We start from the raw sequence: 25,231 nt of genomic DNA, 5'->3' as shown, positions 1-25,231 counted from the left end.
AAGCATGTTCATCGGACCATGCTTAAGCCCTGTGTTGGTTGTGAAGTCGAAGGTGATCCTCAGCCTTTTCCAGCTGAAGAGGTGGCTACCTCCGAGGACTCGTTTGAGCAGGAGCTCTGGGTTCAGATCCCTGCAGTGGAGGGGAATACAGCGTCATCTGCCCCTGGGGCTGCCTGTACAGGTCTTTCCCAGTGCCCCCAGTCGTTGGCTGCAGCGTTGCCTCCAGCCATGCCAATTCACTCTGGGGTAGGCGGGGAGGAATATGCCTCTTGGCATACGGGTACCCCTTCAAGACCCTCTGTAGTCACCACTCAAGTGATGGAACAGCCAAGTACCAGTGGGGTAGGGATACGAAGAACCGCCAGGACCACTGCAGGCCGACATACTAATCTTTATCATCTTCCTAGGTCGGTAGGGGGCGTGGCCTTAGGGGCTGTGAGTTCTTCCGGACCTGTGTCTCATGCGGTAGGGGCTATGTTTAGACCTTGGCAGTAACTCGGGGTTTGGTTGTAGCTGTCCATCTTCGGGACGACGATGCAAAATCCTGGGGTAGATTGTAATGAGGTGGAGCTGGAGGGTGCGATCTGGTTGGGGCATGGTAATTTCATTAACCTGGCTGCAACAATTAAGCAATCAGCACGCGTATATAGGACCCGGTTGTGGTTGCGTGTGTGACTGATTTGCAAGCGTGACGTGACTCTCCGTGCGCTAGTATCTCCTTTTCCGGAAGTTGTGGCTATATCCAACGCTGCAGTTGCAAGGGCTTGGTAAATCTAGCAGCTTGCGGTTGCTTCCGCTTTTAAGGTTTTCCAACTTTTACCGCGTGTAATCTGCCAGTGGATCGCGACTTGGAGTGTCCCGGACCGACGTGAGCCAGACCATCAACGGGATACTAAGTCACTACAAGTGCTGCTGTTTTGCCCGGATGTTTTATGTTTTGTTTCATGTTTTAATGGGTTTTAAGTATTAATGTTTTATTGATTGGATGTACATTGGGGGGGTGTCGTTGGGAAGGCTTGGTGCTGGGCGGTGAGGATCCGTGTCGGGCGATACCGCGCTGCGTGGTCGCGTTGCTTTCTTTTAGCCCACCCCTTGGGTGGATGTACGTGCGTCATGTACTGCGGGACCCCTTAGAGTGTTGTCTGACTGTATGCCTCCCATTCCCCTCCCGATAACAGCTGCCTGGTTTGTGTTTTCTCTTTTGTCGTGTGATTGGAGTGTTTTAAACATGATTTGATGTGTATTATTTGTGCTGTGATTTTGCTTTTGTAATTTGCTGTTTGGTTTCTTTGTGTTTTTTTGGAGTGTGAATTAACAGCAGCCTAATAAAGGGAGTGTTTATGGTCTTCGCGTCTCCCCTATGGTGATCACGAATCTGTGGGTTTTGAACTCCGGTATTCTAATTCTCTGGGTGAAATTCCCAGAGTGGCGTAGTCGGCTTGTCCATTTCCGTATTCCCTCGCTACTTCCTCCCTCAGTAACGCCACATACGCATACGCGGTGTAATACGCGAGTGCTGCGCTTTGCGGAGAACCAGCCTAGATGCGTCCGCGTTGGGAGCGTCGCATCGGCGCGCTGCTGGAGAGAGGTGTGTGTCCAAAGTGGATTTAAAGACGTTCATATTGTGACGTAAAGACAAACTCACTTTTAGTGGTAATCCTTGTCGTATGATTTTATGGTTAATATGTTTGATGAATGATGTTTGTAATTTTATTTACCTGCAATTAAGCCTATTAGTTTAACACGCGCATCATTTTGGCGCGTCTTCCCGCCGGCGTCGCGCGGGCGTCCAACATTTCCTGAGGTAATTCACATATTTGACTTTTTATATTTTATGCATCGTACAGAATAATAGAGCGCAGGCTAAAGTGCAGTTGGGTCCCCAGCGAGTCTCTCAGCGCGGCGTGTCTCACAGCGCAGGGGGCAGCCGGAGCGCCGCAGACTGGGGCGGCTACATGAGTATATTGGGAATAAAATGTGTGTATTGGAGCGAGTTCTGTGAGTGAGTGTGTGAGGTGTGACAGTGATAATGATGGAGATGCTGGGCTTCGTCATGGGATTAATCGCTCTTCCTCTTGCCTACAGACTCCTGCCAGCTGACTCTGGACCCCAACACAGCATACAGATACCTGTCTCTGTCAGAGGGGAACAGGAAGGCGACATGGGGGGCAAAGCAGCCATATCCTGATCATCCAGAGAGATTTGACAGCTGGAGCCAAGTTCTGTGCAGAGAGAGTCTGACTGGTCGCTGTTACTGGGAGGCTGAGTGGAGTGGAGATGAAGCCTGTATAGCAGTGACTTATAAAGGAATCGGGAGGAAAGGAGGGAGTGACTGTGTGCTTGGAGCCAATGACAAGTCATGGATGCTGCGCTGCTCTCCTGACAGTTACTCTGTCTGGCACAATAATAAACAGACTGTCATACCCATAAAGCCCTCAGGCTCCCGCAGAGTAGGAGTGTATCTGGACCGGGCGGCTGGTACTCTGTCCTTCTACAGAGTCTCCTCTGATGGACTGACCCTCCTGTACAGCTTCACCTCCTCATTCACTGAACCCCTCTATCCAGGGTTTTATGTTTATACAAACTCCCCCGTGTCGCTGTGCATGCTGGGATAGCTCACTGTGTGCTGGAGGAATCATTTTTACCGTATCAGAGTGTCACATGTCGCTGCTTCTCCGTGGCAAAAAGGTAAAATCTCTGCTTTATAACCAGTATAACCCTTTTTACTCTGTCTGAAGTGTGACGTATGTTAATAATTGGGTTCTGTAAGCTGAACAAACATGCAAAATTACTGTTTTTCTCTGACTTGTGTTCTATGTTGTCTGTAAATGCACCAAAACTGCCAAATTAAATTCATAGTACATGCAGTTGTACCAATAGAGTGAATTCTGATTCTGAATAAAATAAAATGTAATGAACTCTAAGCCTGATGAGTGGGGGGAGCTTTTCCCCTCCCCTCTATATGTATATTTTATATTTCTGTCTATATATTGTATTTGCTACCTGTACACTGACAATAAAGGCTTCCTATTCTATCCCATTAATGTCCCGGTTCCGCGCTGCCCAGAACGTAACTGAGTAACAGACTTAATCCGCGCTCTCTGCTCACTGAGCGCAGCAGCCTGATATCGCAGCGGCGACGCTTTGGCCAGCAGGGGGCGGCAGACGGCAGACAGTTTATTAACACAAAACCTACAGCGGTCCTGAGGTAACTTAGTAAAGATAATAATATAATCAAATTTAATCATGTATTAACTAAGTAAACATAAATAACATAAAATCTTAATAAGGCACGTTAGTACAACAACAGAAAAGCACCTGATCATCATCAAGTAGTGTAGGTGATTACCAATTACCAGAAATAACACATAAATCCTGTTTCATTAGGAATCCTGACATATATACAGTACTGTGCAAAAGGGGCAGTCATAGGAAATGTTAAAGGTATTTATCTGGGTAGTAAATTTATATTTTCTTAGTATGAAAAACAAAATTTAATATCAGGACATATAGGGGTGGCATGGTTGTGCAGTGGTAAGCACTGTTGCCTCACACCTCTGCGACCCGGGTTCGAGTCTCTGCCTGGGTCACAGGTGTGCGGAGTTTGCATGTTCTCCCCATGTCGTCGTGGGGTTTCCTCCAGGTACTCCGGTTTCCCCCCACAGTCCAAAAACATGCTGAGGCTAATTGGAGTTGCTAAAATTGCCCGTAGGTGTGCATGCGTGAGTGAATGATGTGTGAGTGTGCCCTGCGATGGGCTGGCCCCCCCCATCCCGGGTTGTTCCCCACCTTGTGCCCATTGCTTCCGGGATAGACTCCGGACCCCCCGTGACCCAGTAGGACAAGAGATTTGGAAAATGGATGGATGGATTAGAACATATGCAAATTATGAGTAAAATGTTCTCCAAAAAGTTACTGATATCTTGTTAGATGAACACCAATATGGTTCCTAAACCTCTCCTCAGGTTCACCTCGGCCATTTCATGTATTTGTTAAATTTCACCACCAACTCAATTAATTAATGAAACTAGTTTTGAAAAGTCACTGAGGTACTGATTAGCTATATGAGGTGTGCTAGTGGTCATGTCAAAAAATACATGAGTATATTAAAAATACTGCCAATACTGGGATGACTTTAGGAGAGATTTTGAAACGGTTAAGGGCAAAAAGTTTGACAGACATAATATCATAGGTTTAAATAAACATGGAGATCATTTTTAAAAGTTTATGTGACTGCCTATGACTTTTGCACAGTACTGTATATATATATAGTTCCCTTTTTATTCCACACAGTTTAGGAATAAGATTCTCAGCCACAATATGACCCACAATACACTCACAGTGGCACTGCAGTAATACAGATATACCCCTGAACACAATGGGAAGGTGGATTCTTACTCCCTCTGGTGACGAGCTCCACATTCTGTGCTGCTGCCTCTGCTGGCGGCGTGTTTGTTTCTCTCCCCCCTGTCTAATTTAGACGTGGTGCACTTGTTCCCCTGGGGGTGAGTGTATAAGGTGGGTCCCCCTAAGGGGGGAGGAATCGATCCTGTGGCAGCCACCACGCCGGCTTCGGCTCTGCATCAGTGTTTCATTCTCCTTTTCTGTTCTGTTCTCTCCTGTTTGTGCTCTTTGTTAATAAATCATCCCTGACAATCCAACCATCCCGGGTCTGAGTCCGTTTATGCTGCGTCTGACAGCAGCCGGAACAAAACACTTACAGAGACTGAAATGCATGAGGGTTTACAGCCTATATGCACAAGCATTTCTCTCACATCTGTGATACACTTACAGACGGTGACACACATGCAAACAGGGAAATTTATCCCTCTGGTGACACAAATACAGACATTTTTGTCTCCAAAAGCATACAAATTATCACAGTTGTGTCCAGTTACTGTGACACACGTGTGACACGCATGTAAACTGTCTTTTCACAGTCACAGGACTGACTATGACTGTCATTCCTCTGGGCAAACCCCTAATCGTAACTAAGGTAACCGTATCTTTTATTCAGCTCTAACCTGAACCATAAGTAACCAAACAAAATATAAGACTTTTGGCTAAATTCATTGTTTGATTGCATTCATAGATTTTTGTAAAATTGAAGATTATATTGCGAAGAGCTGAAAAATGTTCCCACATGCTAAAAAGTAACCGGTTTTGACTCATTGTTGAGATGTTTGTTCCTCACAATGAGGTAAATACAAACCCGTACACACACACACATTTACATACACACTCCCATGCACACAGACACACACACACCTGCTCTCCCATGAAGCTCGGTGCTCTGAGCAGAGCGCCCTCTGCTGGCCACATCTGTTTCGGCTCCCATTCCTCTAATATGGAAGCCATCTGCTTGTGTTGATGTTTCGCCTGACATTTCGGGTGATATTTCAGGATGCAGGCGGGTGGACAGGGTGGTGGTACTATTATAGTGGGGTTTGCTGGATGGATGGACGATTCACAGTTTATATTCCATGAAAGTCCACATATATTGTTCCATTCACCCTATTCATGTACACCATCACAGTGGCCGGCGTCCAGGCAGGATGTTCACCAGCACTTTTCAGTCTCTTAATGCATGTTACAGTGAGCAGCTACCATTCTGGGAAAGTCTGGCTTCCCTCTTGGGGACATGATCAACAGAACAACGTGCGAAAGACAGTGAACTAAAATGATGTGTTTTGGGGTAACTCTCAGGGGGGGGGTGATTTATCACTATTTTCCCAATAGTGAGTCAAAGTCAGAAAACAAAAACCTTTGTTCTGTTTTGGGATCCTGCGCCCAGATGGGGTGACTGGCCTTGCAGGCTGTTTGACTTCACTGGCTTGTTGTCAGACAGTTTAGCTGTACTTGTGGCTCAGATCACGTGGGGACTTGTGGAACCCATCAGCTGGGTCCAATAAATCTGACTGTCGTAGCCACAGTTAGCATTAGCACAACTTCTCTATCCATGGCCTTCTCACTTCATAAGTCAAAGTCAACTTTACTGTCATTGTGTATAAGCACAACGAAATGGGGTAGTAGGGCCAATAAAGGCAGTAGAATAGAATAAATAACAATAAAGGTAGTGCGACAATTAGCGTCCTGAATATATATATATATGAAATTGAGTGGGGGAACGATGGAGCGGGAGGTCGACAGGTGGATCGGTGCGGCGTCAGCAGTCATGCGGGCGCTGCATCGGTCTGTCATGGTGAAGAGAGAGCTGAGCCAAAAGGCGAAGCTCTCGATTTACCAGTCGATCTACGTTTCTACCCTCACCTATGGTCATGAGCTATGGGTAGTGACCGAAAGAACGAGATCGCGGGTGCAAGCGGCCGAAATGAGTTTCCTCCGCAGGGTGGCTGGGCTCTCCCTTAGAGATAGGGTGAGGAGTTCAGTCATTCGGGAGGGACTCAGAGTAGAGCCGCTGCTCCTCCGCATCGAGAGGAGCCAGATGAGGTGGCTCGGGCATCTGATTCGGATGCCTCCGGGACGCCTCCCTGGGGAGGTGTTCCGGGCATGTCCCACTGGGAGGAGACCCCGGGGAAGACCCAGGACACGCTGGAGAGACTATGTCTCCCGGCTGGCCTGGGAAGGCCTCGAGATCCCCCCAGAGGAGCTAGATGAAGTGGCCGGGGAGAGGGAAGTCTGGGCTTCCCTGCTGAGACTGCTGCCCCTGCGACCCGACCCCGGATAAGCGGAGGATAATGGATGGATGGATGGATGGATGAAATTGCTAATGACCGCATTCATTTTACCATCGTCAAACTCATATTAAGCAGGTCCCAGCCAATCTTTCCTTCAAAGGAAGTTCTGTCTTGTGGTTATGGGTGTAATAATTTTTCTGTTTGTAAAGATCACTTGACTGTCAAGGCAGAACTATCTGAAGCTCCAGTAGGTGAGATGGGTCCATGCAGGAAATTCATTGAAGAATGAGTCAGGGCGGTGTGTAATTTGGCAGATTAGGGGTCCATGCCCATGTGTAGAAGGCCATGGGGTCAAATCCCATGGTTGGTAAAGTTCTGTCACTGTCACTTGAGCAAGGCTCCTGCTCTCTGATCCTCACTTGTTTGTCACAGATAAAACGTGAACTGAATATTATCATGAATAAGAAGCGTACTGGTCAATTACAAAAAAGTAGGATTCAGATATAAATCAAAGTAATTACATCCCCAAATCAGAAAAAGTTGGGACAGGGTGGAAAATGTGAATAAAAAAATAAAGCAGTAATTCACAAATGTCCCTTAACTTTTATTTCATTGCAGACAGTATGAACACAAGATAATTCATGTTTTTTTTGGTCAACGTCAGGCCTGAATGGCAAGAATGGATGTTTATTTACAAATCAAATGACGTTGACCAAAAAATACATGAATTATCTTGTGTTCATACTGTCTGCAATGAAATAAAAGGGGCTGGACGGGGTGGCTGGGTGCATTTCTGTTTTGTTCTGGGTATGTAAGGACTGTTGATCTCTTCCCAGGCTGGGTTCGGGGTGACGAGTGTGTCTGGGTTTATGCTGACGCTCAGGAGCTGGTCACTGCTGTTTTGCCTGTTTTGATTTCGTTTGGTTTGTAGGATTATGTGGGTTGTACTGGCATAGTTGTGAATAAGGGGGGGTGTGGTTACCGGGGCTAACTGGGTGCTGACTGGTATAGTAGGAGGTCTGGAGGGTAGTTTATTCTCTTCCCCATTTACAGCGGAGAGCCAGTGAATGTGGTGCTGGAGTTTGGGGGTTGGAGGCTGTGTTCTTGCACTGCATGGAGTGAATGTGGGGTGAGTGAGAGGTATTAACTCCAGGATGTGGTTTGCTGTGATTTTGATATTAACTCCCACTTGGATATGTGAGCCCTTGGGGTGTATGTGTGTGGTGTCTCCCCTTCCTTCTTTTTCTTTCTCCAGATAAGCACCTTCCCTGGCTGACTAAGGGGTTAAGGCGTGATTATAGTATTGGACCACCAGCACCTGGGTTTTGCTCTCAACCCCATTTGTCTGTTTTAGTGGTGTCATATGCTGGTAATTGTTTACCGGCTGGGAGGGTTCTTTTTAAGTATTGTGTTAAATTGTTTTAATTCTGGGATATGCGTCTCTGTATGTTCATGCAAATGTAACTGCAAGGGGGAAGTCGTGGGGTTAATTTGAAGTCCTGAGGGGCAGGGCCTCTGGTGGCGCAGTCGGGGTTACGTAACCTTGCAGCCCGGGGTTACATAATCTTAGTACTTACATGTACTAGTACTACGGATAGCGCACTATTGTATACAAAGCGACAAGCCAAGCTTGCAGTTTTGCAGTGTTCATGTGCTGCCACCTTCTGGGAAAACGAAGAACTGATTTTCACATTAAGATCTAAAAAACTACACATTTACATTTTAGCCCATGTCACACTGGGCTTTTCTCCCAGGGGAGTAAGGTCAGAGAGACCTACCAGAGAGAAATCTACCGTAGTTACTATTGTATATACATTTATACTGACTTACATTTTACTTATTTATCAGAAGCTTTTATCAAAACGACATACAAATGAGGAAGCAGATTGACACTGTACAGTGCTGGGCGTCGCCCCGGTATGCTAAGTGCTTGGAAAGATTAAAAGCGACAAAACATTGTATCAAAGATCGAGTCCAAGTGCAACAATTATTAAAAATAATACTTAAGAATATCAATAACAGAGCTCAGCACCAGCATGTATGGGCCCTCAGGACCTGTGATGATGAGCACAAAAACGCAAATTGCACAATATTGTGTTTTGAGTGAATGAGTCTTTAGGTCCATGATACTGTAACAATTTCGAGGAACTTTGGCGCTACATGCAATTCCCAAAGCGGACCACTAGATGGCGGCTTCCTACCGTGAGCTGAAACAGCCGCCGTAGGGGTGATACGCGGCAAGTTTCCCCAGCCGCCAACCGGCGTGCACCGGGGCTGCGTCTGGGTCAGGCTTTTGCCTGCTGCTTTCCTCCAGCTTATTTTCTTGTGTAACTTGGTGCTGGGCTCCTCGCCATATAAACAAACTCAGCCTCGCAAACATTAAGAAATCTGGATGCTATGAAAGGATCGTCTACTATACTCCCATATTCCACTCTGCTTTCATCCGATTGTCTTTGGTTTGTGCTGCTGTGAACCATTATCACTGTCCTTTTATTTTGCTGCAAACGTAATCGTATAATCACATTATATCGCGACGTCCCTTGTCCCAACCAACGTTTTGTTGAAACTGCATTAAGGTCAGACCCAATTTTGTACTGTTTAAAACATATGTTGATCATTTTTTCTCCTGCAAAGGAAGAGCATTTACTTTTATTTTGGAGATATTTTTTTTGCAAAGCGACTTACAATTGAGAAAGCGGCGATTTGAGCAACAAACTTAGGGCGGTGTGACTAAGCAGGTTTGGACCCACGAAGCTCAAATTCCACAGTCAAATAATTTAATTTTTTTTCTTTGAGAAGGCAGACGCAGGCAGTCACTAGTGCGTTTGGGGTTAAGGGCCTTAGTCACAGGAGCAAAGTGATATAAGCCACTGAGCCAAACGCCAACCCACAGCACTGACCTCTGGCAGAATTAACCTTTACAAGCATGTTTGGCAAATGCCACTAAGTACAAAACTGATGCACTTTTAAATAAATAATTGTACTTATCATCATGGTTCAAGTGTCAGAAGTGCTTCTGCTACTCTTTAGTAAGGTTGCAAATTCCATCTGTCCATCCATCCATCTTCTGTAGTCAAGTATACACACACACACACACACGCACACACACACGCGCACACACACACACTCACACACAGACACACGCACACACACGCATGCACACACGCGCACACACACGCACGCACACACAGACACACACGCACACACACAGAGGTTTGTAATTATATCTTTGTGGGGACTCTCCATTTGTTTCTATGGTGAAAACTCTAATCCCAACAATGACAACCTATCCAGCCCCAACCTTAACCATAAGTAAGCAAACAAAATACAAGATTTTAGGTATTTCCAGTTTTGTGATTCTATTCACAGATTTTTTTATGAAATTGAGGTTATGTTTGTGGGGTGTGGGGAGTGAAAATGTCCTTATATGGCAAAAGGTTTTTATCACATCGTGGGGGACGTTTGGTTCCCACAATGTAATACACTGTGTTCACAATTATTAGGCGAGTTGTGTTTTTGGGATTAATTTCAATAATAAACAAATATAGTGTCATCAGTCAGTCCAAAATATTAATAAACCTGAAGCCTGAATGTTATGCAAAGGAAATGTGAGTGTGAACATTATCAGGGGAAAACACGTGTGTGCACAATTATTACACAACTATTAGTGTGCACAATTATTACACAACTATTAGTGTGCACAATTATTACACAACTATTAGTGTGCACAAATATTACGCAACTAAATGAAAAACCTACATTTTCCCATCTCCCTTGTTTATTATCATCTTTCAAAGTGCGAATAATAAACAAACAACACATAATTTCCAAATAAACATTTCTGACATGAAATATCAATTAGTGAGCAATATAGCCACCTCCTTACGGACGCAGCAGGAAGTGTGAGTGTCCTGCAGGCTGGAGAGAGAGCTGCTGATGATGTGCTCAGCGGTCCGGACCCTTCAGAAGACTGTGCAGACCGCTGAGTGCATCATCGACAGCTCCCTCCCAAGCCTGCAGGACAATAGGGATAATGTCAGGTGAGGAAGGGGGCCATGTCATTATTTTGTCATCCTTAAGGCCTTTACTGGGTAGCCATGCAGTGGAGTACTTTGATGCATGCGATGGAGCATTGTCCTGCATAAAAATCATGGTCCTGCTGAAAGATGCTGACTTTTTCCTGAACCACTGCTTGAAGAAAGTGTCTTCTAAAAACTGGCAGTAGGTTTGGGAGTTGAATTTGAATCCATCTTGACATTTTCTGGGAAAGTAGAGTGTACCCTTGGGGAGGTGGGCTCCGGCTGGGCTTAAGATATGGTTTCAATAATGAGACTCACATGGTCAGAAGATTTGAGGTAAATGAGTCTCACTGGCTGGTTCTGAAGGTAGGACCCCACCCCCCCTCCCCCAATAAAAATCTCACATCTTCCCATTAAAATAATAAAATTGTCACTCTCCACTATGATTATTCATGTTACAAGGTCCAACTGACAGCATTACTTTGAGAAGAGTTCTTCATCTTCTACCTGTGTGTTGGTAGAATAGTGATTCAGAACTTGGGCCTGTGATCTGAAGCAGGCGGGTGTTTGCCGTTGTACCTTTGAGGGAGGTTCCTCACTAAATTAGCCTTATTTGTATAAAAGCAGCGAGGATAGTAACTATTGTAGTGAGATGGAGCTGGAGGGTGCGATCTCTTCAGGTATCGTGATTTTGTTAAATAGATTGATTAATTGTTGTGGCCAGCGTGCGTATATAAGATCCAGTTGTAGTTGTCTGTTGGACCGCCCTGTAACCGGTGACGCGACTCTCCATGTGCCAGTATCTCCTTTTTCAAAGTTGTGGGTATCTCCATCGCTGCAGTGTGCGAGGGCTTGGTAATCTAGCCGCTTGCAGTTGTTCCCGTTTTAAGGTTCCCTTTCAATACCGCTTGTAATCAGTCAGTGGATGGCGATTTGGTGGAGTGTTCCCGGACCGGCGTGAGCCAGGCAGCCGGCGGAATACTGAGCCACTACAATTGCTGCTGTTTTGTCCTGCTGTGTTTTCTGCTTTTGTTTCGTTTTTTATTTTGTTTTCGGGTTTCCTGTTTAATTAGTATTAAGTATTTATGTGTTTTGTTTAGTTTGTTGTACGTAAACCGTGGGGTGCCGTTGGGGAGGCTTGGTGCTGAGTATCTGGTTTGGGGGGGGGGGGGGGGGGTAGGTCGTGGCGATATAGCGCTGCGTGGTCGCTCTGCCTTCTTAGCCCACCCCCCTGGTGTTTGTATCTACGCCATGTGATGTGCTGACTGTCATGCCCTGCTCGTCGGCTCCTCCTGTGTGCCACGCCCCCTGCTTACCCACGTGTGTTTCCCGGATTGTACCCAGCTGTGTCTGCTTATTTTCAATCAGTCCTGTGTATTTCAGTCCGTGTCTTACCCGAGTCCTTTGTCCGTCATTGATGTTGGTCGATGTTCGTGCCCTCGTCTTCGAGAATAAACCCCATTTGTCCCGAATCCTGCCTGCCTGCCTGCCTGCCTGCCTGCCTGCCTCCCTCCCCGCACGATCCCCGCTTGCCCGCACGATCGCCCCTCTGCCCGCGATCGCTACCGATCTCTCGTGACAGAATGACGGACCAAAAGAAGCGGAGGAGACGGAGAGTCCCACAAGAGACGATCCGTCTCGGCGCCTGCTCGCTCTCCAGGCTTTGGCACCCGACCGAGGACGAGAGGGAGGTACCTGCCCTACCTCCAGCCCGAGGGCCGACCACACGCGACCCCGATCCCGTGTGGAAGTACTGGCTCTCCAGTGAGGACGAGGACGAGGAGCCCTTCCTCTACCCGTACCCAGAGCCGGAAGCCATTCTTCCGCCGTCCGTTTTTACGGACGTCGCGCCGCCTCCCGCCACCGCCAGGCGCCAGCGAGGGAGACGGAGGAGACCGGCGATCGCCGATACAGAGGACCTCCCTCCGTTACTACCGGCGGACCCCGCTCCCGTGCGGCCGCCATTGCCGGCGGACCCCGCTCCCGAGCGGCCGCCGCTGCCTGCACAGCCGCCTTCGCAGCCACCTGCAGCTCCCGGGCCGGCGCCCCCACTGCAGCCACCTGCAGCTCCCGGGCCGGCGCCCCCACTGCAGCCACCTGCAGCTCCCGGGCCGGCGCCCCCACTGCAGCCACCTGCAGCTCCCGGGCCGGCGCCCCCACTGCAGCCACCTGCAGCTCCCGGGCCGGCGCCCCCACTGCAGCCACCTGCAGCTCCCGGGCCGGTGCTCCAAGTCCTGACCGCGCTCCAAGTCCTGACCGCGCTCCAAGTCCTGACCGCGCTCCCTCGCCCTGTCTCCTCGGCCCCTTCTCGGTCCCCTCCGGCTCCGGCCTCCCGGCCGCCTGCGGCCCCTCCGGCTGCCTCCCGTCGCCCGCTGGGTCTCCCACGGGCTCCCCTTTGTTCCCCCGCCTTCTCTCCCTTCTCTCCTGCCCTGATCCCTCCTTCGTTTGCTTCCCCTTTCTTGGTCCCGCCTGTCTCTGCTCCCCCTCGCTTTGTTCCTCCCGTCTCTGCTCCACGTCCTCCTCTGTTCCCTTCGTTCACTCCTGGTCCTTTTGTTCCTCCTGTTCCCGCTGTGTCCCCTTTCCTGGTTTGCCTGTCTGCCTTCCCGACCCTCTGTCAGGTTTTGTCTTTTGTCTTGTCGCTTGCCATGTTGTGTGCCTCGGTCCTGTTTCCCGTCTCTCGTTAATGGTTCTGTTTTTTTTGCTCCAGGTCCCGGTTCCCGTGTCCTGTCTGTCGCCTCCTCCCTGGCGCGCCCGGTGAAGCGCGCCTTTGGGGGGGGGGGTTCTGTCATGCCCTGCTCGTCGGCTCCTCCTGTGTGCCACGCCCCCTGCTTACCCACGTGTGTTTCCCGGATTGTACCCAGCTGTGTCTGCTTATTTTCAATCAGTATTGTGTATTTCAGTCTGTGTCTTACCCGAGTCCTTTGTCCGTCATTGATGTTGGTCGATGTTCGTGCCCTCGTCTTCGAGAATAAACCCCATTCGTCCCGAATCCTGCCTGCCTGCTTCCTGCTTCCCCGCATGATCCCCGCTTGCCCGCACGATCGCCCCTCTGCCCGCGATCGCTACCGATCTCCCGTGACACTGACCCCGTGGAGTACCTTCTGACAGTGTGTCCCCCCACCCCAAGGTAATAGCTGCTGGGTTTGGGTTTCTTAGTGTGATTGGAGTGTTATTCTAACATGATTTGATTTGTACCATTTGTGGGTAGTTTTTAAAGTCATTTGTTTGCTGTTTGGTTTTTCCTTTGGAGTGTGAACTAAACGTAGAATAATAAAGGGAGTGTTCATGGTCTTCACATCCCCCGGCGGTGATTACGAATCTGTGTCCTTTTATATCGGAGTGGGTTGCAAACTCCTGTACTTAATTCTCTGGGTGAATTTCCCAGAGTGGCGTAGTCGGGTCTCTGTTTCTATGTCCCTCGCTGCTTCCTCCCTAACCGCCACAGATTTGACGCAGTCGGCAGGATTTCACCAGTACATGGTGGAGATGTGACTCCCTGATCGCTCCCTCTGAAGGTTAGGTGAGATTTTTTTGTTTTTTTATTTTTTGGTGTTTAATGTGTATTAGTGGAAAGGCAAAGTAAAACAGCAGCATTTGTTTCCCAGGAGCCGCTACTATTTTGAGTAAATTTTGTTTGCTGAGCTTTGTGTATCCTGTCTAGTTTTATCCTCTGTTGTCATTATGGACAATAATGTTGTCACAAAGCTAAACATTGGGTGATCATCTAAGACAGAATTCCATGGCACAGCATAGGCCTTCATTGTGGATCGTAGCCTGAGGTCGAAGAAAAATGAGAAGCCAGGCAGACTGTATTCTTTTTGCATGTCCTGGAATGTGCGCACAACATTCGCATCAAACGTATTAGAAAATGTGAAAACCCCCTTGGATGACCAGGGGGGACAAACAAAAGCTTTATAGTCTGACAGAAAGTGGAAATTGTTCCATAAAGGAGATTGTTGACCTATTACTTTTTCGGCGTTGTACCATGCAGCTAAGGTGGATGAAAAGATACAACCAAGTTTGTGTCGTGATTTACGAAGACCTACCCCTGGGAAAGGTAAGTCCTGGAGTCCGTGGGGATGCACTATAGCCGATTCAATACCTCTCCATGACACTACACTGCCTGCGTCTGTCCAAGTGCGCATAGCCCTAATTTGAAATGCCCAATGCTAGAGTTTAAAATCAGGGAGGGCGAGGCCACCGTCTGATTTGGTGCGCTGTAAATCTGAGAAGCGTTTCCTGGGTTGTCTGCCGTTCCAAATTAATTTGGATACAATGGAATTCAAATCTTCAAAATAATTTGGAGGTGGTACACATGGAATCATAAAAGACCAAAAGATAAGTGAGTAAAATATTCACTTTGATTGAACGGCATCTTCAGCTAGAGGAAGACGTGGAGACAAAAGGCTGGAGGAGATAAAGACAGCGCAGAAGGAAAATAAGATAAGAAAAAAACTTTATTTATCCCTAGGGAAATTCTTTTGTCATATACATGCTCAGTGCAACAAGAGGAATAAAGGTAAGGTAATGAGTTTAAAGGGAACAGAAGTCATGGTAATAGAAGTAATAGTGCAAATAACTATGAGTAATACTTTGTATTATAACTATATAAATACTCATAAATACTCATACTCTGTACAAAGTAAAAAAAAACAACTACAAGTAAGCTATAACAAATATAATAAAATAACAGATTATTAGTGCACGTGTAATGAAATGTGACTTAGTGTTTGTGCCTTGAATAGTTGAGACAGCAGCATGTGATGATGGGATAAAACAAACATTCAATAACAAACAGATGAGTAATATTGCACAATCCAAATAAGGCTTAATGACAAATTCTGAAAAGATCACCTACAAAGAAGATGACGTATGCAGACAAGTGACAAACCACTGTTTCACAGAATGGCCAGAGAGATGTAAGTTAGATCCAGACATTAAACCGTACTGGCAGCACAGAATGGATTTTCACCTTGCTCATGACCTTCTCATGAAGGGAGAAGGACTTGTGATACCTCCCCCCTTGTGAGCGGATGTTCTTCAGCGTCTGCATGAAGGCTATCAGGGAATTACAAAATGCCGAGCCAGAGCTACACAGTCAGTATGGTGGCCCGGTATCACAGCACAGATTAGCCAGATGGTGGACAGCTGGGTCCTAAATGGCCAGATCTGCAAGTTTTTCACAAGCAGGATGAGGAGAGAAGGTGTCAGCAGGCAAAACACTACAACCGCAGACTCCGCTCCAGACCTCTCGCAGAACTGACATCTGGTCAGACAGTTTGGATTAGCACAGAAGGGACTGCTGGGAGTCGTCAGACCTGCAGATACTCCTAGACCATATGTGGTAGAGACTGATAAAGGTCATCTTTGGCCTACAGGGACTGTTACTAGGTCGATTTGACTGGTAAAACCACCTGACAGAATGGACTTGTGAACAAAGAGGGAAGTTCAGTAGGAGAGAGAGAGAGAGAAGGAGGTTGTTGATAGCAGTAACAGAAATTAATGTAAAAAGGTAGACAGCACATTTGACTTAAGTTAAAAGGAGGAGGTGTAATAATAGGACTACTGTTCCCATAATGCTCTATTCCCCACAGTGCTTTTGTGCCTTGTATGCAGTATTCCAGTTGTTGTATTAAACATGATCTAACCATGTACCGACAGTCCCATCTGCTCATTATACAGTTTAGTCAGGGTGATGGACTAAATCCAAGTAACTGAGTGGACAGTTAAGTTACTTTGGTTATTCTTTATTTATTTTGGGTTATTTCTGTATGTTTTTCCTTTTTTTTAATTTTCTTTAATTACATTTGGTTGTTTGGAGCCTATTGACACTTGGTAGAGGGATTTAATGGACAATAAAGCATGTGCATCCTATCCTATCCTGTAAGCATGTGCATCCTATCCCATCCTGTAAGGCCTTCAAGTTTGTCTGGTGGCCCACAGGCCAGCAAGCAAAGGCAGTTTAAAGTTTATAAAAGTTTAGATGAATGCAAGTATTTTCTGATCATGTACACGGGACTGATTGCTTCCTAATCGTATAGTTTTTATTATTTATCGTTTTATATGTTTTATCATGATTAATTCTGCAAGGTATAATGACAGACAGACAATATGTAAAACAATTGTATGTAAATCAATTTTGAAATCAGCCTAAGGCTGGGCAATATTGTACAATAGTAAAGTTTTTCATATGAAATGATATTGATAATTATCACGATATAATTTTATTCCATATTTTTACTTAAAATTCACATAATTGCGTTTAAAAAAGGCAACGTGAAAATTGAGAAACGTGGAAAAGTGAATTGACTGCAAACTTAAATCTAAATTTAATAAATCATATATATGATATTTGAATGATGTGTGAGTGTGCCCTGCGATGGGCTGGCCCCCCATCCTGGGTTGTTTCCTGCCTCGTGCCCATTGCTTCCGGGATAGGCTCCGGACCCCCTGCAACCCAGTAGGATAAGCGATTTGGAAAATGGATGGATGGATATATGATATTTGAATGATGTGTGACTGTGCCCTGCGATGGGCTGGCCCCCCATCCTGGGTTGTTCCCTGCCTCGTGCCCATTGCTTCCGGGATAGGCTCCGGACCCCCCGCGACCCAGTAGGATAAGCGGTTTGGAAAATGGATGGATGGATGGATAGAGGACTCAGACGTCAACCACTCGCACAGGCCTATAGAGGACTCAGATGTCAGCCCCACGCACAGGCCTATAGAGGACTCAGACGTCAGCCCCTCACACAGGCCTATAGAGGACCCAGACGTCAGCCCCTCGCACAGGCCTATAGAGGACTCAGACGTCAGCCCCTCACACAGGCTTATAGAGGACTCAGACGTCAGCCCCTCACACAGGCCTATAGAGGACCCAGATGTCAGCCCCTCACACAGGCCTATAGAGGACTCAGACGTCAGCCCCTCACACAGGCTTATAGAGGACTCAGACGTCAGCCCCTCACACAGGCCTATAGAGGACTCAGACGTCAGCCCCTCACACAGGCCTATAGAGGACTCAGACGTCAGCCCCTCACACAGGCCTATAGAGGACTCAGACGTCAGCCCCTCACACAGGCCTATAGAGGACTCAGACGTCAGCCCCTCACACAGGCCTATAGAGGACTCAGACGTCAGCCCCTCACACAGGCCTATAGAGGACTCAGACGTCAGCCCCTCGCACAGGCCTATAGAGGACTCAGACGTCAGCCCCTCGCACAGACCTATAGAGGACTCAGACGTCAGCCCCCCGCACAGACCTATAGAGGACTCAGACGTCAGCCCCCCACACAGGCCTATAGAGGACTCAGACGTCAGCCCCTCACACAGGCCTATAGAGGACTCAGACGTCAGCCCCTCACACAGGCCTATAGAGGACTCAGACGTCAGCCCCTCACACAGGCCTATAGAGGACTCAGACGTCAGCCCCTCACACAGGCCTATAGAGGACTCAGACGTCAGCCCCTCACACAGGCCTATAGAGGACTCAGACGTCAGCCCCTCACACAGGCCTATAGAGGACTCAGACGTCAGCCCCTCACACAGGCCTATAGAGGACTCAGACGTCAGCCCCTCACACAGGCCTATAGAGGACTCAGACGTCAGCCCCTCACACAGGCCTATAGAGGACTCAGACGTCAGCCCCTCACACAGGCCTATAGAGGACTCAGACGTCAGCCCCTCACACAGGCCTATAGAGGACTCAGACGTCAGCCCCTCACACAGGCCTATAGAGGACTCAGACGTCGGCCTCTCACACAGACCTATAGAGGACTCAGACGTCGGCCCCTCGCACAGGCCTATAGAGGACTCAGACGTCGGCCCCTCACACAGGCCTATAGAGGACTCAGACGTCAGCCCCTCAAACAGGCCTATAGAGGACTCAGACGTCAGCCTCTCACACAGGCCTATAGAGGACTCAGACGTCAGCCCCTCACACAGGCCTATAGAGGACTCAGACGTTAGCCCCTCACACAGGCCTATAGAGGACTCAGATGTCAGCCTCTCACACAGACCTATAGAGGAATCACTGAAAGTATCCTAACAAGTGGCAGAGAGAGGAAATCTCTTCAAGGAGTTGTTGTAAAAACTGCATAAAGGATCATTGGCTCTGACCTCCCCTCTTTGGACACATTATATACACAATGCTGTCGGAGGAAAACTCAGAACATACTCAGTGATCAACATCACCCAGCATTATGGCTGTTTAGGAGGAAGAACTTTAGGATACAACCTAAGACACCGCAGGCCAGAGAGCATGACCGCCTACAAAACACGATTCTACAACAGCTTTATCCCAGCCACAGTTAGACTGATGGCTAAGCACATTAAAGTGGGTATGAAATACAGCCGCCCCACTTCCCCCGTGGACATTACCTGGACAGTTACCACTCCAAAGAGGCAATCAGACACATCGGAGCACTACAGCCTCACTTTCATTCTCTGTCTTCCTCTTAGGTAGTCAAATAACTCTTTCAGTGCAATAGTCTAACAAACATGTGCAATATTCCACTTTTCTGTACATTATACTGTCTTGATATTATTTCTGTGAAATAATTCACTCACACACCCAGGCCATGCACACTAAAGTATGCAAACTTAAAACTAGTCCGAAAGTGCGCATGCAGTACTGTCCATATCAGTGCCTGATATACCAGGAAAATACTAAATATGCTTATAGGGTGGAAAAGCATTGTGGACAGTTTAGGCCTTTGGAAGGGGGACAGCGAGATATTATGGGGCAGAAATTAAGTTTTTTCAAGGGACTTCCTTGTGAGTGTTTTAAGAATAATGGGACAGAGGAGGTAGGCATCTCCGGGGGAAACTGTGGAACTGTTTGGGATGTGAAAGATGACCAAGTGCAGAATGGAGAAGTATCGAGCACTGCACTGGATGCATTAGAGAACCAGAGCGTGCCTCTGGCAGATACGTGGTGGCTGTGTGGTCAGGAGGGAGGATTGAGGCCTCCTCTCCCCAATAATTGTGGAGGCCTCTGCACTAGGGGGATGTTAGCTAGCCAGGTGGATATTTACTCTGACAAACAGCCCTCTAGGTCCCACAGGTTTGTTACGAGCTGCGAAGATGATCCCAGTGTGTATATAGATGCCATATGCCAGCCGAGGGGCATTCCAGAGAAATATAAGGTGAGAAGTGAGATAGCTGCAGGATTTGAATCAATATTAATTTGGCCTACTGTTAACAAAAATGTGGAATGGATGAATTATTTGTACTATAATCAGCAGAGGTTTACCAACTATAGTCAGGAGGCACTCACATCTCTGGGGGAGCAGCTTCAGGCTACCAGTATAATGGCCTGGCAGAGCAGGATGGCCCTGGATTGGCTCCTGGCAGAGAAAGGGGGAGTGTGTGTGCTGTTCAGGGTTCAATGCTGTACATTTATTCCCAATAATACAGCTCTGGATGTTTCATTTACTGAGGCTATGAGAAAGTTGCAGGGGTTACAGGATGAGATGGCGAGAAATTCGGGACAACATGACGGGTTGTTTGACTGGTGGTATAATATGTGGGGTAGTTGGCAGTAAGCCCTTATGAAAGCACTCTGTGTGCGTGCTGTGTTCATTCTGGCTTTGCTACTAATCTTTTGTTGTGTAGTTCCTCTTGTTCGCTCCCTAGTGGGAAGAGCGCTGTCTCAGCAGGCGACTATAGCTGCAATGTCTAGAGTGGTGGGAGGACCGTTTGGAGCGGCAACCTCCTGGACCAACACGGAAACGGATGGCGACATAGACACCTTGGATACGCTCCTGCCCATAGCTGAAGTTCGGCCGTACCGCCTGTGAATACTCCATGTTGGAAACGCTGCAGCCTGCCTGCCGCCCACGACACCTGGGACTTTCCTGCTCATGACAGAGTGCCTGTTATAGTAATCTACAGTGTTATCAGTTAACCTTTCAGTTATCTTTGCATTAGCCGTATATGTTTATGTAATGAGCTTGTGGTAGGTGATGTACTCCTGGCAGATTATGTATTCCTGATAATATATGCTATGTATCCTGGGGAGTTCATTGCTGTTGGTTGATTCTGAGTGTTGATAGTTTGTGAGCCATGTGTGATGGCTGCCTCTACAGCCACACAGTTAAGTTGAAGGGAGGTATCATTTCATGGTTTTTATGTTTGTTTAGTTTAAGTTGTAGCATATTGATAATTAATATTTGATTGATTTAATTAATTGATTTAATTAAATTAAATATTTAATTCTTTTGTTTCCTTATTTAACACATTTACCCAGTTTGCTGGATGAAGCGCGCACATTTAGTTAACTGTGGAATAATGTGTTTTGAGTTTAATTGTGTGTTTCTTTTGATTTACCGTGCGGAGTACTGAAGGGATTCCCGGCTGTTCCAGGCAAAGAGGTGGCCAATATGGAAGCTGGGCTAAATACAGGAAATTGGACAACTCCAACTGGTTGTTTGTTGGGGGTGGAATAGTTTGGTATTTAGTTTTATTTTATTGTTTAGGTATGTTTTTGGCGTTAATTTGATTTTGTTTATTTTGATTGAAGCATTAGTTGATTGTTCTGTTTTGATTTATTTGTGGTATTTGTTATTGTTACTTTTTTCTTTTGTATCTTGTGGGTTGGCCAACCAGTATATATAGTCCTTATGGTGTCTTGTTTGAGAAGTCAGCTTGTTGGTTTAGTTGTATTGTTAGCTGTGGTGTGAAGTTGATTTTTCTGTGGGCCCAGGTTTATTTCTTTTGTTAAATCGTTTCTTTTTGTTAATTAAAAAGGATTTGTTTTCTAATTTAGCTGTGTGCCTCATGCCTGCCATCTCGGTCCCTCACACCATGTCAGCCATGGACCCCAAAGGGGGGCCGTGCCTGTGGCGGGCTGGGAGTGGAATTTCCCTAGATCTTAGGGTTTTAGCCCTCCCTCCTAGGCTGGATGGACAGAATTGTGTGTGGGACTCTTTGGAATCCCAAAGGGGGGAAATATATGGGATATTATTTAGCACTATACAATGTAGAATATAATCATTACGGTATTATTAAAAAGCATGCCAAATACCCATGATGTAATCATTACAATGTAATCATTATAATGTAATCAACACAATGTAATCAACTGAGTATGTATTTGCACCTTGTATTAGCCTCAAACTTTCTGTTAGCTACCTTATGTTAGCCCTGAATGCATGAATATCCACCTTTATTAGTGTTATGCCTTATCATTATGTTGAAGGACAAATATATTATCAACCCTCTAATTAGACAATGTGCAACAGGTTGAAGCTGCCAAGGTTTGCTACTGAAGGAAGGGATTCGCCCGAGTTCACCAAAAGTTCACGGCTGAGCATTTTTAAAAAACCAAGTGGAGATGGTCGCACCACCATTATGTTCGGCTGAGGGACCAAACAGTAAAAGAAATGATGGACAAAAGAAACTTATCACCTAGGGGTGTGGATTGATGTAAAAAACAATTATTGTGAATGGTTGAAGGAATGATGATGCTTAAGTGACGAGATATTGTTAAATGATAAGAACTTGTATAAAAATAGGTATAAAACAGTACTGGACACACTTTAAGTGTCTGGCCTTGGCTGTAACTTAATTGTTGCAATAAAGACTGAATTTGGATCTACACCAGCGGCTTCTGACTTCTGATTTAGCAGGGAATGAAAAACCACAAAACTAACATTTTGCCTTTTTCCCCATCTGTAACTGTTATTATGTTATTATCATTTAGAACTGAATATCCATACTCCCTTTTAATCTCATGCATCTTTTTTATCATTCCCCAGACTTTACTAATGTCAGTTTCCCGTCCTACTGAATTACAGAAGGACCTCCAAAACTCCCTCTTTGCTTATTTAACTACCCTCCTTACGTTAGCCTGCAACTTTTTGTACTCAATGAAATTCTGAAAGTTGTGAGTACTTTTTAACATTGTAAAAGCTTTGTTCCGAGACTTAACTGCAGTATCACATTCCTTTGTTTACTATGAGATCTTTGGTTAGTCTGCTTTGCTGCCTCTAGAATTACTGCATCATGGTTAGATTTCTTTTGTCCGACATAAAGCCGGCCCTGCAAAACGTCACCTAACGTCACCAAGTCACATGGTACAAAAACCTACAAGACGATCGTGACAGATCGTGCAGCACGTGCAGAGAGCAAGAAAGATCGTGCAGCACCTTTCAGCCGGCATAACTGTAAATGTCGCTACTATGTGCCCCTGGCTTATTTTGTAAATGTCTCGTAAATGTTCTTGTTTGTTTTGTTAATCTTAATGGTCACTGGTCAGCTATTACTTCTGTTGTAATTTAAAGCTTCAATAACAAAAATAATAAAAAAAACCTCTCAGCCGGCTGCACAAACTGGAACTGCCTCCGTGACACAACTTTGCCCTTATTGGCTGAACAATTTTAGTCACACGCATGACGTTTGTATCTCTGGAAGTTCCGATGCGTTATCTACTATTTCTCCCGAAAAGCCTGTAAAGAAGTAAAGTTTCAATAAATGCTCTAATAGTACACATAAGTTAATCGTTTATTTATTGTTAGTTACTGTAATGTTGCGCTGCTTTATGTGTTTAATCGTCTAGTCTGTGAAGAAGGCATTCAAGTAAGAATTGCTTTGTATTCTGTGCATGACAATAAAAACTTTGAATCATTGAAATAAATGTATTTGATCTTTTTCCTGGCAGCTATCTTTTCACTGCTAGCAGTTTGGATCAGGAGTTGGTTATTGTAGAAGTAATGTGCATGCAGGTGATATTTGTATAGATGTATCTACACCCTACTGGCAGTGCGGCCATCTCAGTCAGGTCTCGCACTACGAGGAGTAGAAGTTGTCTAGTTTGGCTGCTGTCAGTTTATATTACACTCCTGCAGCCGCCGGCAGATGGCGCTCCCCCTCACGTCAGCTGCAGTTAGACCTAAGCCAAGTCGAACGCACCCAATGGCTCCTCCCCATTCCCCACTATCAAAAAACCCACTAATTGAATGGGTCGCGTAATTATCGCTATGAATTCTGGGAGTCTGTGCAACTTCAAGACCGCAGCTCTCGTGTTACTTATAACAAGGAAGGAATATTATTCTATATCTTTAATGGCGACCGAATGATTGATTGATATAATGTAGTGTTTCATTCTATATCCTGTTTTGATAAGATATCGACATTTCGTAAACATTCGATATACAGTTAAACCATAATTGGTCCGTCTTGTTTCTTTGTCACCCAGAAACTTCACAACTGTTGTGAGCGGATTTTCAGCGCTTATATGTTTTTAAACTTGTCTTAAAATTTTGTGGTACTTCTACGTTTCTGCGCTTTTGTAAATGTAGATCGTATGTTTTGTCATTTGATTAAGCGTTTGAAGACTTTGCAGCGCGTTGACACCAATCGGCCACCTTAGCTTAGCAACCGAATCATAACAATTCTTATTCCGTTTAGAGTTTTCATTTGAACATTTAAAGCAGCTCAGACTTGCAGTATATCAGCAAGAGAGAAGACGCGAAAGATGTCCATCGTGAAAACCACCGTGAATCTCCAGAGGATTGACTGGCTGCTGCCGAAAGGTGCAGTCAGTGTGCCGATCGCCCCGGAATACATCCCCGGTCCAGTTGGCCGAGGTAAGGATGGCAAAATGATGCTCAGACTAACTCAGCACTTAAAGAGTTAAAGTCAGAATATGCTTGACTAGTCTTCTTGAATCTTCTGTTCTATTATCTTGTTTTAGAAGTACATGTCTAAATAATAAAGTAGTTCACCTTTAGCTTTAATATACGGGAGTCTTTTTGCATGTCTACTGCATTATATAATGAAATCAGTAAAATCTGTGGCTGTGCTGTGTTTAAACATCAGAGAAAATCATCATGAAGTGGTAAAGTAACAGCTGAATATGTCCTAATATACGGTGTTTCCCCGAAAATAAACAGGGTCTTATATTTATTTTTGCTCCAAATGACGCGTTACGGCTTATATTAAGGTAGTATTTTCCCAAGTATAACATGCTACAGTATATTTACCGGTATTCATGAACAAAAATCCACATTTATTCAAACACAGACATCATATCATCTTCTAACAGTATCTTTCCATGTAAACAATTTGACGGTGAATTTATTCATGAACAAAATTCTGCTGTATACTGTATATGTTTATTCAAATATAGTCGTCATGTCATGTTCTTCTGGAACATCATCGTAAATCTCCAAGTTCCAAATTCCGTCCTGAATATCTCGCAACTCAATTTCCTGTAGAACCAGTGTCCCCAATCTCTCATGTTTAGCAATAGCTCTGTCCTTAAATGAGCGCCTCTTGTCCATGTAGCCTTCTCGTAGTATAACCGCATCTAATTCTAGTTACCGTACAATCCATGGGACAATAACTAGGGCTTATATTACAAGCTTCTTGAAAAATCATGTTAGGGCTTATTTGTGGGGAAACGCGGTAGTAATCAGAAAAAGCATAAATCTTAGTTTGGTACCTTGAGAGTGAATAAATAATGCAACTTATGGAAAGTGTAAGATATGTAAAGGATTTGACTTAATAGTCAGTTGTTGATGCCAGCATTTGGATTGAGTGGGCTGCTATATTTGATGCACATGAACCTTTCCA

The 25,231-nt window shown here is 45.8% G+C and overlaps 1 protein-coding gene across 5 annotated transcripts in view; it reads left to right on the top strand.

Moving 5' to 3' along the window:
• LOC125724050 (tripartite motif-containing protein 16-like) overlaps positions 1-25,231 on the top strand; it is a 121,736-nt gene that overhangs the window by 18,116 nt on the left and 78,389 nt on the right. Inside the window, exon 6 of one of the 5 annotated variants that reach the window (XR_007387128.1) lies at positions 2,086-2,688. The exons of 3 other annotated variants lie outside the window; for them this stretch is intronic. Coding sequence is in view for 1 of the 2 variants with exons in the window: in XM_049000979.1 (XP_048856936.1) it covers positions 2,086-2,615 (530 nt within the window). In the remaining variant the exon portion in view is untranslated. Of the gene's footprint in view, positions 1-2,085; positions 3,041-25,231 lie in introns of those variants that run through there. One more of the 5 variants, XM_049000979.1, reaches the window with a different exon arrangement.

The sequence above is a fragment of the Brienomyrus brachyistius genome, unplaced genomic scaffold (genome assembly GCF_023856365.1).
Source record: "Brienomyrus brachyistius isolate T26 unplaced genomic scaffold, BBRACH_0.4 scaffold54, whole genome shotgun sequence".
NCBI classification, from domain to species: domain Eukaryota; kingdom Metazoa; phylum Chordata; class Actinopteri; order Osteoglossiformes; family Mormyridae; genus Brienomyrus; species Brienomyrus brachyistius.
The sequence above is the reverse complement of the archived record's forward strand: the minus strand, read 5'-3'. Positions and strand labels throughout refer to the sequence as shown.